The 13,907-nt window shown below is 34.4% G+C and overlaps 3 protein-coding genes across 4 annotated transcripts; all 3 read left to right on the top strand.

Moving 5' to 3' along the window:
* The first annotated feature begins 215 nt into the window (after positions 1-215).
* LOC122593736 (pentatricopeptide repeat-containing protein At3g25210, mitochondrial) lies at positions 216-1,800 on the top strand. The gene has a single exon (XM_043766181.1). The coding sequence runs from the start codon at positions 244-246 to the stop codon at positions 1,327-1,329; it is 1,086 nt and encodes a 361-aa protein (XP_043622116.1). The 5' UTR covers positions 216-243; the 3' UTR covers positions 1,330-1,800.
* Positions 1,801-8,056: 6,256 nt separating this feature from the next.
* On the top strand, positions 8,057-13,424 carry LOC122594459 (peptidyl-prolyl cis-trans isomerase FKBP62-like). Of its 2 annotated transcripts, XM_043766909.1 has the most exons (15): positions 8,061-8,201; positions 8,572-9,863; positions 10,106-10,261; positions 10,367-10,453; positions 10,900-11,160; positions 11,265-11,339; positions 11,432-11,512; positions 11,599-11,793; positions 11,870-11,959; positions 12,052-12,215; positions 12,291-12,413; positions 12,508-12,654; positions 12,741-12,868; positions 12,964-13,075; positions 13,157-13,424. In XM_043766909.1, the coding sequence occupies exons 2-15, from the start codon at positions 9,635-9,637 to the stop codon at positions 13,169-13,171; spliced, it is 1,863 nt and encodes a 620-aa protein (XP_043622844.1). In that variant the 5' UTR covers positions 8,061-8,201; positions 8,572-9,634; the 3' UTR covers positions 13,172-13,424. The 2 variants fall into 2 exon arrangements, with proteins under 2 accessions (XP_043622845.1, XP_043622844.1); XM_043766910.1 differs by lacking the exon at positions 13,157-13,424 and having other exon boundaries at positions 8,057-8,201; positions 12,943-13,034.
* On the top strand, positions 8,645-9,631 carry LOC122592060 (F-box/kelch-repeat protein At3g06240-like). Its single transcript, XM_043764271.1, has one exon. It carries the CDS (start codon positions 8,645-8,647, stop codon positions 9,629-9,631), a length of 987 nt encoding a protein of 328 aa, XP_043620206.1.
* Positions 13,425-13,907: the final 483 nt, after the last annotated feature.

Genomic DNA, 13,907 nt, shown 5'->3' with positions numbered 1-13,907 from the left:
AGAAACAATTGATTTAAAAAGTTTTATTTACTTGTCAAAGTCAATGACTTTCCCCTTGGTAGAAAAAACCTTTTACATTGCCTTTTACATGGAAAAAAGAAAACATTTATCTTTTATCTCACAACTAGCCCAACCCAATTTGAAAAAAAGCATGAGCCTGAGCCTACAAGCCCAGAAACCAGTGTCACTTGGCTTAGTTGGCTAAGAATAAACAAAACAAAAATTTCTAAAAATTCCTGCAAAATGGCCAAGCAAATCTTACGCCACCACCGTTCTCTCATCACAGCCTTACTTCCCCGCCGGCTACTCTCAACCACCACCGTAGCTCCACCTCAGACCTCCACCCCCACACCCAGAACTCCACTAGTAAAACAATTCGAAACATGGGTCGAAACCCTAAAACCCGGATTCACCCATCACGACGTCGTACAAGCCTTACGTTCTCAATCAGACCCAGATTTAGCTTTCGATATCTTCCGCTGGACCGGCCAACAACGTAATTACAAACACAACAGCAACACTTACTTAACCATGATTCAAATATCTGTTTCCAACAAACGATACAATCACGCCGAAACCTTAGTTGAAGAAATACTCGCGGGCGCGTGTCCAGACACCACGCGCCCCCTGTTCAATTCAGTCATTAAGTTCTGTTGTGGCCGTAAGTTTCTTTTTAACCGTGCATTTGATGTCTATAAGAAAATGTTGACTAGTGTAGACTCGAAACCTGATTTAGAGACTTATAAAATGTTGTTAGATTCGTTACTTAGACGGTTCAATAATGTGAATGTATGTTATGTTTATTTACGCGGCGTAAAATCGTTGCATAAACAAATGAAGGCGTGTGGTGTGGCGCCGGATACTTTTGCTTTGAATATGATAATTAAAGCACACGCCAAATGTGGTGAGGTTGATAAAGCGGTTAGTGTTTTCTGTGAGATGGGGTTGTATAGGAACGAGCCGAATTTGTATAGTTATTGTTATTTGATTCATGGGTTGTGTGAGAAAGGGAGAGTGGAAGAAGGGTTGGGGTTTTATAAGGAAATGAGAGGGAAAGGGTTGGTGCCGAAAGGGAGTAGTTTTATGATTTTGATTTGTAGTCTTGCGATGGATCAGAAGTTTGAGGAGGCGGTTGAGGTTGTTTTTGATATGGTGAGGGAGTCGATGTCGCCTGATTTGTTGACATATAGGACGTTACTTGAAGGGTTGTGTAGGGAAGGTAGGGTTGATGATGCGTTTGATGTTCTTGAAGAGTTTAGGAAGAAAGATAGTTTTATGAATGAGAAGACGTATAAGAGTTTGCTTAATGGGCTGCATTATGCGAGCTAGTTAAGATCGATTGGGTAAATTTGCATTGAGAGGCGGGAGTTGAATATAGCTTTATACCCGGTGTTTATCAAACCTGATTGGTTGAGTATGTTGACTGTTATGGTCAGTGCTGCCGACATTTGTTCAAGTGTTATGAGTTGAATCTTTGGAGCACATAACAATTGAAACTCTGGGTAATAGGGCTGAATTTGCTTATGGGCGACGGATCATCTGTATTTTTATTTGTGCTTCAGTGCACCTGAAAGAGAATATAGGGGACTAGCATTATGGGCTACGGATAAACTTCATATTTAAGTTGGAACATTGTATTTTGAAGGCATACTTCAATTGTTAAGCAGAAAATTTCTTTCTTTAGCATACTTGTTGATCTGTCTAACACTGCAGTTGGATATTAAATCATGAGCAGATGCTTGTAACTTTGTAAGTTGATGTTTTTGCATGTTGAGAATAAATATAATAGAATTGCGCAAATATTGGATCTATGTTGAGCCAGAAAATTGAAAACATTTTAGCTTTGTTTGCGGTATCATATATCCATTTCTCTGATGTGCAAGTTAGGCACTTAGGCATGGTTTTAACCTAAGCTACTAGGTTTACAAAACTTTACTGGATAGTTCATATCTCTAATGTCTTTCTTGATACTTTCTTGATCACTAGGGATGAGCACGGTCCCGAACCCGGACCGAACCGGACCGGACCGGCAAAACCTGAAAAATGCACAAACTAGGAATCGAAGACCGACCCGATTAGTGATCGGTTCGGTCTAACCCGAAAATTATCGGTCCGGTCTCGGTTCTACCCGATTAGGCCCGTTTTTTGACATGAACTTTGTTGGGCTATATGGTGTTTGGTAGGAGGGAATCATAGAGAATGGAAATGTAATAGAGAATGGAAATAGTGAGAGAGAATGGATATTTGGAAAGAGAATGGATTCCGTTGTTTGGTACCCACAGAGAATGAATATATATATATATATATATATAAAATAAAATTTTAAATAATAATACATTTATTACATATAACATCTTCAAAAAAAAAAAAAAATTTTTTTCCATTCTCATCCATTCTCTACAAATCTCTACAATTTGTAGAGAATGGAAAGAATGGAATTGATTCCCCTTTCTCCTTTCTCATTCTCTTTATTCGTCGCAAACAAACAAGGGAAGTCTTTCTCATTTTCTTTCTCCTCTTTCCATTCCATCATACCAAACACCCCCTAAAAGTTGGGCTTCATCCCACCTATATGTATGTGACATACATCAACATAAGCAAGAAACACAATACGCATCAACAAAATGCAAAATTACAAAGCAGAATGTAAGTTACATTATGTAACCAAAAGAAACAGAAGAACGAGAACAATAAAATTACATTTCCAAATTTCCATTTCATTCCATGACATTGCTCTTGTAATATGATTTTTGAAAGAAAAAAAAAATGAAGGAAGATTGTGGTAGGTTTTTTTTTTTTTTAAGTTGAATATTAAGTGGTATTTAAATATTCAGTGCGTGTGTATGATCAGATCGAGAGGTAGAGGGAAACGTCTAGTTTTCCAAAACTAAAACTTATTAGTTAATTTTTATAGATAAGATTTATCGAATCCTTAATACATATCAGTATAAAAACGAGAAAAGTCTAACCCAATACCCACAACATACATATTAGTGTTATTTCCGGGTTTTTTTTTCGGTCTCCATGTTTTTACCGGGTTTGGACCAAACCGACCCGAGAACCGAATTTACCTTAAACTAGGAACCGAGGACCGGACCGTTTGGCATCCGGTCCGGGTCGGGTAGGTCCGGGTTCGGTCGGTCTTAGGCCGGTTTTCGGGTTTCCGGGCTTTATGCTCATCCCTATGATCAACAATAACACCTCTGGGAACGAGCCAACAACGAGTCATTTAGAGCTATTTTAGTTATCATGATCTTCATCAACACCACCCTGTAAACAAAAAGTTTTACTTTCTACTCGTTATTTCAGAGGCCGTTATCAAATGAAGGATCTAGCAAGATAATAACAAAAGTAAACGAAAAAGATAATAGAAACCTAAGCAGCTCGTCTAGTGATTTGTTAACAGATAGATACAAGTGAATTTAACAAGAACTGCTGGTTAACACTGTCTCCCTAGTGCACTTCTTATGACAAACATTATGTGACCAAACCGATACCAGGAATCTTTGATCAAGTATATTTCAAGTTCCAAATCTCTGATGATGAAACTAGAGGTATATGAACCTTCCTACACATCAACCCGAACACGACACATTTCCTTGCATGGTGTTTGCTTCCCATCCTCTTCACTGCTAATTTTGGATACACCATGAAGTTGTGTCTTAATTATTCACCAAAAGATCCACCTGTGCCTATTTTGTTTTCTACCTTTGCTCATCAAAATAGTTTTAATTCAAAAACCAATTTGTGAACTTATAAAGGATCAAACTAAAGAGAACGTCTTCAACCCTGATATCTTGCTCCAGCCGAGTAATTGACGCAACCAAATAGCTCATATGAACACCCAATCAAGGCCAACAACTTTTAGTTATGACATGCGCCAAATTGGACCAGATGACTTCGAGTCACAACTAGAATTGGTGGCTTGATACATTGATGATCAACAAAATCGTAACTCAATGAAGATCAGTGGCAACATCACACCACTTGAAGAGTTGAAGCAAATCCTAAGGAAACCATGAATAGAAAAAGCGAACAAAGTATTAATGATCGTTCTCGTCATCAACTCAATACATAGATTTTACAAAAACTCATACATATTTTTATAAATTTAATATTCACTATCGAGCTAAGCTCGAAAAGTGTTACTAATTTAGATCGAGCTCAAGTTTGAAAATGAAGGCTCAATCGGATCTACAGTCCTGTCTCGAACACATTTTGGATTCTTTATCTGGGTTCGAGTTTCATTTAAGGTCAAGGTAGGGCCATAGGGGTAGTTCGGGTATTTTTGAAAATCTTAGGTTTAGTTAATTATTGTAATAAATAAATATTAAAAAAATAAAACTCCGTAAATTAGAAAAAATAATTAGTTGTGATAGTAAAAAGAATAGAAAAAATAAATGAAGAAGTCTCTAGAACCGTACGAGTAGCGCATCTATAAAATGCTCTATCAACGTTTGTTCTCCTCATCTGTATAAATATTAAATACATACAATACATTATAACCTCTAATAAAAGTCACGAAAGTGAACAGTAAAAAACTTGGTTTGGATATATATTTTAGTTTGTGTAGTAAAAACAATAATTGTGTTTAATTGGAGTGGCTGGCCATTTGGGTGCCTCTTATTAATCAAGAGGTCTAAGGTTTGAAGTCTCTCTCCCCCACTCCAATTGTATGTTTATTTGTTTTTCTTTTGTTTTATTATTTGTGGAGATTTTGATATTTACAATTTACTCCCCTCCTGGTTTGTTATTTTGTGTCTTTTCCGTTAGAGATTTTAAAATGTCATTTTGCATTTTTGCCCCATCTATTTTATATATTTTTTTAATTTATTTGTCTTAAACATTTTTTTTTTACATTTCTTTTATATTGAGTATTTTAAAGTTTGTTCTTTCTTTGATATTTATATTTCTATTTTGTTTTTAAGCATTTTTTTCTTTAAATGTTTTTGTTTTTATTAAACTTTTGATTGTTTTTTTAACACTTTGTTTCACATATATTCTTTTTGTTTTTGGTAATATTTTGATTTTTACCAATTGTTATTAAAATCTTTTTGTTCATTTTTTTTCCTTTTGTTTTCACTTTGGATTTTTTTTTGTCACATTTTGTCTTTTTATTATTTTTGCTAGTAAACATAAACATGATGGTTTGTTGTAAATTGCCATTAAAAACGAAATCGGATAACCGCAGCAACGTGCGGAGTGAAATTTATCGTTAAAAATAATGGGTTGTTGCAACTTAATAATCGGTTTGAAAAAATAAATCAAAATTGATTTTTTACTTACCCAGTCAACTAAACTACCATCCATAAAAGTATTAGCAATTGCAAGTTGCAACCGGCTTGTAGGCTGTAATCAATCTTAAGAGCATGATCCCATACGAGAAAACCGAATAGCGTTGATTAGAAAATCTAATATTAAGAGCATGATCCCGTACGAGAAAACCAAAACACACTAATTAGAAAATCTTAAGAGCATGATCCCATACAAGGAAACTAGAAAGCATTGATTAGAAACAAAAATTAATTAAAATTTTTTTAAAAATATAAATCGTTCTTATTCTATTTTCTGTGATGAAAGAGATAAAAGTATGATTTAACTTAACAATAATATTATATTTATTTTTGAAATATAACTCGATTAGTTATAGCTTCACATTCTAGGGTTACTAAATTGTTAATTATGTCACATCAACAAAATAATGTTTATTTATATTTTTATATTGCTATACTACTATATAAAAATTACAACCCTCATTCTTGGGTTACTAAATTATATATAACTATTGCCGCCAATGAGTAGGCTTTAAAATTAATAGGGACCGTCTGATTCACAAACCAATTAATCTGAGCCGCATTAACCCTTCCTTTTTAAGTGGATAGTTACTAAATAATACAACATGTGGTCATTTAATTATGCTTATCTTTTATTTTGTATAATATACTTTTAACAACACACGAAGCAACATGCTTAACCCATCCTTTTTAAATGGATAGTAGTTAATGTATAAAACATGTGTATATTTTGTGCTTGGTAAGTAGCCAAATAGAAGTATATTTTTATGGGTGTTTATGTTTCTTAAAAAACTCATCTTTGGACTGGAGTACTGTTTGAAAATAATATATGTTTGTGGTAATTAAAAGATCCATATTATTTCATTTTGCTTATAGTTTATAAATACAGAAAGTAAAAGAATATGGTGATTATAACCATTGCCATTGTTAATTGATCCATATATGATGCTGCCTTTATGTTGATATTAATAAAATCTACAATCTCATAATATAAATCTTTTAATTATATAAAAAGTAGTTTATAAATGTTACTTCTTAACTATTAATGTATACTAGATATTGGCGTGGTTCACGGAGTTATACAATTTCAATGTATCGACAAAACTAAGATTGGTGACGGATGCTTTCACCGGTGATGTTTATATAAAAGCTATAATTTTAAAGTTTAAGAAAATAATTAATATTAGTTTCATTACGTATTTGTGAACTTACCATATATTATTAGGGAACTCGCACGGCGGTGGTATGATGACGGTGGCGGTAGTTGCGGTGTAATGGCGGCAACGACCGTGGCGAATTGTGGTGGTCACAGTGGAGGTGGCAGTGTGGTTGCGGCGATGACAGTGACAGTAACTATTTGTGGTGGTTATAACGGTAGCAAGTAATATAAGTTATTGTAATAATAATTGTTTGAAATAACAATTTTTAACAGAATGTAATTGAAGTAGATATTTATTTTTATAGAATTTTTAAAAAGTTAGATGTTTTGCAATTGCTTTATATATAAATTTGGTTGTCATAATTTAATCACATCTTTCAACTATTAAACTACTCGTAACATGTTAAGAGACACGAATTTTATGAGGTCCATTCATGAGTTGTTATAACTTGAGTATTAGAGCATGCATCTCCAATGACATTATCTATAAGTTACTTTTTATTATTATTAGATCATTAATTTATAATATTAGATTAAAATTGTTGAATAAAGTCATGTTAATAAAACATATTTTTTAAGTTAGTGTAAGAGTATTTGAATTAAGGATTATCAATCTTTTGATGAAAAGCGCTAGCTTTTCAGTGATAAAAAGTTTTTCATCTACTTATTAGCATATAAAAAACCCTTTCATCAACTTATCGCTGTAAATGTAGTAAATTACCTTAAAAGTATGAAATTGCATGTTTAGGATTTTCAACCTATCCAAAATAATCAGTTGATGGCTTAAAGTTTATGATAGTTTATAGTGAAATTTAAATTGAAAAAAAAAAGTATTGTAGATCTATAAAAAAAAAATGACTAACAAAAAATAGATAAATCATACACCATGTAAAAGAGGTATGCATTTTCCGGTGCTGGAAAGTACAAGTTGAGTTGAGTGAGTTATAAAAGGTTGCTTATTAAGTATAACCCGAACAACGTACGGGTATTGTGCTAGTTGTTAATTATAAAAGGTTCTTCATCTGTATATGAATATTACGTTGTAATTCCTTTAACATCTGTATATGAATTTAATTGGTTCAAAAGTAGGACGAGATATAGAGAATTGAATTGGCAAGATTGGAATTCTTTTAACATATGTATATGAATATTACGTTGTAAAGATATATAGCCACTCCGCATTTGTGAGTTGGCGATTTGTGAATAAAGTTTAACTTTAAAAAAAAAACTTGTGAATTGACCAAACTACACTTAATAAATTAAATATATATTTTTGAACGTGAATTCAATTGCTAACAACTCTTAATATTAAATTATACAATCAATCCCTTGTACTATAAAATATCTCTACTATCCTCTTTAAATCAAACACTTTTACATCAATTAACTAAACCATATAACGCCTCCACCACTATCACCATCCGTCTTCGCCATTACGCCCAAGTCATCATCATCGCATTACCATGCTAGTTTTATAAAATATAAAGCAATATAAATCTTGAATAGATATATAAAGTCCAAACTTATTAATTTTAAGAGAAATGCTAAATATAGCCCAAAAGCTGTATTTAACGTGCATAAAATAAGTTTACAAATAATTTCTTCCAATTTTTACACAGACCCGACATAAATCCCTAATCCCCTTTCTTCCCCGGCAAATGTAATACCTAATTTACTGCGAAAGTGACTGGAAAATGTCTCAAATCTGCCGTCCTGCATCTGCTTTGTGAGCTCCTTTTTTCCACACGGTATGATTCTCCTTTGTTCCCCACTATATATATAATATTTATATGTATAATTGAGTCGTTATTGTAAAAAAAAAACATACATGAGAAAAAGACTAATAGAATAGTAAGAGTAGAATTGAAGTTGCGGTAATCTTCCAGTAGAATATGTTATGTATGTATATTGAGGCGACTATTCAAATTACATGATTGAAATTCTTTACCCCGAAAATTCTTATTTAAAATTCATCGTTTTTAGAATACATCAGCTTGCTACAGCTATAAAAAATAAATATGATAAATAGCCTGTGAATTATAAGATATTTATCACATATGTATATTGAAATACTTGATGTGAAATTAATTACTCGTAGTAATTTGTTATATATGTCAGGTTAAAAGGTCAGATAAATAAACTGACGACTAGGTATTTGTTGTTGGGCGATCGAGTTCCACATTAACCTAAGATGGCTGAAATTGATGATATGCCTGATGAAGTCCTTTGCAAGATACTCTCCCGACTACCACCCAAGACAATGGGGCGGTCCAGATGTGTATGCACGCATTGGAATCGTCTGATTTCAGATCCCTCTTTTATGATGTCAAGACCATCATCAAGGCTCTATCTACGTCGTGATGCGTCACATCCATATAATCCTATGTCTATTGAGATATTAGATGGAAGTAATGGTTCAGTTACAAATGTAGAATTTTCGGTGTTCAAGGATCTTCCCACTATGAAAAACTGGGATGATAGATTTGTAAAACTTGTCGGAACATTTAGAGGAAGTATCCTGTTGGTTGTTAAGGATTTAGCTACGTGGGATGTTTACAAAGGAAGCTATTATCAAGAGCATATGATTTTGTTCAACCCGTTTACCGGTGTACATGAGATATTTAAAGATCCGTATTCCCCTTTGCCTGCTGGCGTCTATGCATACGGATTTGGCTATGGTGCAGCCCGAGATGAGATGAAACTTGTTAGATTTAGAAGGTTCAGAGTTTCAGGGGAAAACACGGGTTCTTGTGAGGTATTGAATCTTAAAACTCGTTCATGGAGCCAACCAGCACTCACTATTCCAGATGGTAGCATTGATGGCTATATAGGTACCTTTCTTAAAGGATTTTTGTATTGGATGATTTCTTCGAAAATCATGGCTCTCGATGTTGACAAGATGGTAATTTCATGCCTACATCAACCTGATTCAACCGTCGATAAAGAAAGTTGTTTGGGTACGTGTCATGGACGCCTATGGATGATCACGAACACCGATGCCAAGACTCTCAATTTTGATGTGTGGGTAATGAAGGAACAAGGCGTTGGTAACTCATGGTCAAAAGCATGTTCTTTTGCAGTAGGTCTGGAACCTCCGAGGTATTTCCTTTTATCTCGATATATCAAAATCACCGAGGACGGTAGAATTATAGTATTTTTAAACTACAATGCGGATTGACACATGTTCATCTACGATACATCAAAACACTCGTATAAACTGCTAGAGTGTCAAGGAGGAGGAGAAGAAGTAGAAGAAGTATGGGGAATCAAATACAAGGAGATGAACATGCTTATCTACGATTCATCAAAACACTCGTATAAGTGTCAAGGAGGAGGAGAAGAAGAAGTAGAAGAAGAATGGGGAATCAAATACAAGGAGAGTCTCATATCGCCTATGAATATATGCCGTGGTTGATATCTCTTCTTGACTGTTATCTTATATTAGCTTATGAAATAAGTTTGTAAGGCTATATATTTCTGATTTATGCACATTTGGATCTTGTTATGAATCTTTAATATTATCTAATCTAGTTAACAATAATAATCACTCGCTTTGCAAATTAACAGAGCAGACATACCACATTCATCTTACCTGTTTTAAATAATTAATTTGTGATACAAATGGAGAATGAGGATTTTGAATTTCTGGCAGCTGGAGAAGAATTCAGCGAAGATTTGATGATGGACGATTTACCAGTGACACTGAAGGTTGGTGAAGAAAAGGAGATCGGTAAACAAGGTTTAAAAAAGAAATTGTTAAAAGAAGGTGAAGGTTGGGACACACCTGATAATGGCGATGAGGTTGAAGGTACCCCCACCTATTTTCCTCTATTATTATTTGTGCTTATATATATCAATGTATATATATGTATGTATATGTTGGTAATTAATAATTTGTGATTAAATTATACAGTGCATTATACCGGAACATTACTGAATGGAACGCAGTTCGATTCAAGTCACGATAGGGGAAATCCGTTTAAATTCACTCTCGGTCAAGGTAATTTAATTATTTACTCTATCAGCGCCTTACATATACTTATGTATTTTGTTGATAACTCAATAAGATTTTATTATATCCTTTATCGTTTTAATTCTGTAAATTTGTTATGTGGACTATATATATGACAATCTCGAATGACTGTAATTTTTAATTATGGACATAATTGGATACATAATTTTCATGCTTATCTTTCAGAAAAAAAGGTAATGGAGGGAACCCTAGCCCCATGTTTATCTTTCAGTTTTGTGCTAATATGTATCACTTCCTGATGTGTTATGACTATTAGCTGCTACTAAGTCTGTTATTACAGATAAGATCTGTGTTTTGATATCCTGTATTTCTTTCTGAATTATAGTCTTCTATCTGAATCCAGTATATTTTCAAAGTAATGTGTGAAGAAAAAGCATGTGTTCTACAGACTGTTATTTTCTGTTGATCTATAGGTCAAGTAATAAAGGGATGGGATCAAGGAATCAAAACAATGAAGGAGGGCGAGAACGCCCTTTTCACTATTCCTGCTGACCTTGCATATGGCGCGTCTGGTTCCCCTCCAACTATTCCTCCCAACGCCACTCTGCAGTTTGATGTGCAGCTTCTATCCTGGGCGAGTGTGAAGGACATTTGCAAGGATGGAGGAATATTCAAGAAGATTGTGAAAAAGGGAGAGAGTTGGGAGAACCCTAAGGACCTTGATGAAGTTTTAGGTATCCTTAATTTGTTATTATTCAGTTATTCATTTATCGTTGTCAGGCTTCGGGTTTTAAGAGGGCTTATGAGCTTACCATGTGCTTTGATTGTATTTGTGCAGTGAATTATGAGGTTCAACATGAGGATGGGACTGCGGTTGCCAAAGCAGATGGTGTAGTGTTCACTGTCGAAGATGGTAAATTAGTCTGGCCTGATGTACTCTATTATGAACTGAAAACTGTGTTGCGATGTCTTTTGAATCATTGCTGACGTATTCTTTTTGCTTAGGCTACTTTTGCCCCGCGTTTTCAAAGGCTTTGAAAATGATGAAGAAAGGAGAAAAGGTTGTCCTTACAGTTAAACCTCATTGTAAGTGAGATATATAATGTTAGTTTTTGAAGCAGAGTTTATTTGGTATGTTGGTTGTGACTCAATAGAGATTGATCTGGTTACAGACGGATTTGGGGAGAACGGAAAACAAGCTTCAGCTAATGAAGGTGGAGTTCCACCAAATATTACACTACAAATTACATTGGAGCTTGTATCATGGAAGACTGTCTCAAAAATTACAGATGACAAAAAGGTTGTCAAGAAAATTTTGAAAGAAGGAGAGGGATATGAACGCCCCAATGAAGGAGCTGTTGTTCAGGGTATGTTTCCTTTCTGTAATCACATGGTCAATTGGATCAGAAGTGGTGCCTGACAATTTGTTTTTCAAATGGGCAGTGAAATTGATTGGTAAGCTGCTAGATGGCACTGTGTTCATTAAGAAAGGTCATGATGAGACCGAGCTTTTTGAGTTCAAAAGTGATGCAGGTATATAACATCAAGAAACTATGTTCGTGTTGTCATTTCATACATAAATTCGGTTGTATTTACTAATAGTTGTTTCAATTAATTGTGCCCAGAGCAAGTAATTGATGGGCTTGATAGAGCTATCGTAACGATGAAGAAAGGGGAGGTAGCTCTTCTGACAGTTGCACCAGAATATGCTTTTGGGTCGCAAGAGTTAGCAGTTGTCCCTCCTAATTCCACTGTGAACTATGAAATTGAGCTCGTATCTTTTGTTAAGGTGAGTGAAGTTAATTTGACCACATTAATGTAAAAATTCCATGCTATAAGGTACTTAAATGCTGTTCTATTGCAGGATAAAGAGTCATGGGATATGAACACCCAGGAGAAGATTGACGCGGCTGGCAGAAAGAAGGAAGAAGGGAACACCCACTTTAAGGCTGGCAATTATCTCAAGGCATTAGAGAGATATGAGAAGGTAATGTTATGCTTTAACTAGGGATGTGACAGGAAATCGATTTATGTATAGTAATCTGGATAAGGATGAACTGAAGCTGGGTTAATATTTGCAGGCTGCAAAGTTCATCGAATATGATAGTAGTTTCAGTGAGGAGGAAAAGAAGCAATCCAAAGCATTGAAAGTGTCATGCAACCTCAACAATGCTGCTTGTAAGCTGAAACTGAAAGATTACAAACAGGCTGAGAAGCTTTGCACCAAGGTTTGTGTGTAAAATTCAACATTAGTGGCAGTTGAATCCATGTTGTGGTTATTGTGGATGGGGGTGATTCTGAGGTTTTGGTGCAGGTATTGGAGATTGATAGCCAGAATGTGAAGGCACTATACAGGAGGGCTCAAGCTTACATGAATGCAGCTGATCTGGATCTGGCAGAACTTGACATAAAGAAAGCCCTTGAAAGCGATCCCGACAACAGGTACGCAAGTGTAGTTGGTGTGTTCTCTCATTGTGGTAGTGTAAAGCCCAACAGTTTACTGATTATCATGTCAGTTATTTGTATTGGTAATTCAGAGATGTAAAGATAGAGTACAAGGTGTTGAAGGAGAAGATGAGAGAATACAACAAGAAGGATGCTAAATTTTATGGGAACATGTTCGCCAAGCCAACTGCAGTTGATTTTAAAGTATAAATTTATTGATTTATGTTTAATGGACAATTTTCCTTTTTGTCGTAAGATTATATTGAATGTGTTAATTTCTTGCAGAAGACGCCTCAGTAGGTGGTAGAATCGATGCCCATTGACAGCAAGGCTTGATGAATACAAGGATGAAGGATCTCATGACCATCACATACAGTGTAGTTTGAATACATAGATGTCATGAATGTCTTATATGTGTCCTTCTGTTTCATCTTTCTATGCTATTTGCAAGTTTCCGTTACCCACTGATAGTGATTAGGATTAGACCTGGCAATTGTTACCCAAACCTAAAAATTTGGGTAAGTTGGATAAAATATTTCTCCTTTTGGGTTTATATGGGTGATGTCTAGATTGAATAGCGGGTTCAAACGGGTATTCAACTCTTCCTCTGAATTCTAGAACGGGTATAGCGGGTTTTGAAACGGGTATAGTGGGTTTATATGGGTGAAGTCTAAATTGAATAGCACGTGGACCTTTTGTTTTTGACAAACTAACGACAAAACAAGGAAATGTTCTGATTTTTTTTTTCTAATTAACAATACATAAATAGTTAATACTACGATCATATAGTTATTATATACAGTTGTAGTTATTTTTTCTAATTAACGATACATGGTAATATTAATATCACTTAATTATCTAACAATACATATATAGTTAATACTATTGTCACTACACAGTAACTGATAAAATAATATTAATAGTTTATATTCTTAAAATTATAGATATGTAATTACGTATATATCATATATCTTGCTTGTTAATACGATGTGGATATGGACTATTTAAAACAAATGAAAGTTACGAAATATTATCT

This window comes from Erigeron canadensis, chromosome 3 (assembly GCF_010389155.1).
Source record: "Erigeron canadensis isolate Cc75 chromosome 3, C_canadensis_v1, whole genome shotgun sequence".
NCBI classification, from domain to species: Eukaryota; Viridiplantae; Streptophyta; class Magnoliopsida; order Asterales; family Asteraceae; genus Erigeron; species Erigeron canadensis.
The sequence above is the reverse complement of the archived record's forward strand: the minus strand, read 5'-3'. Positions and strand labels throughout refer to the sequence as shown.

Bases quoted from the DNA above. Each gene is read 5' to 3' on its own strand.
- LOC122593736 (XM_043766181.1), top strand. From the start codon at position 244: ATGGCCAAGCAAATCTTACGCCACCACCGTTCTCTCATCACAGCCTTA.
- LOC122592060 (XM_043764271.1), top strand. From the start codon at position 8,645: ATGGCTGAAATTGATGATATGCCTGATGAAGTCCTTTGCAAGATACTC.
- LOC122594459 (XM_043766909.1), top strand. From the start codon at position 9,635: ATGTTCATCTACGATACATCAAAACACTCGTATAAACTGCTAGAGTGT. The intron at 10,262-10,366 runs GTACCCCCACCT...TAAATTATACAG, and splicing joins TAATGGCGATGAGGTTGAAG to TGCATTATACCGGAACATTA. The intron at 11,794-11,869 runs GTATGTTTCCTT...TCAAATGGGCAG, and splicing joins TGAAGGAGCTGTTGTTCAGG to TGAAATTGATTGGTAAGCTG.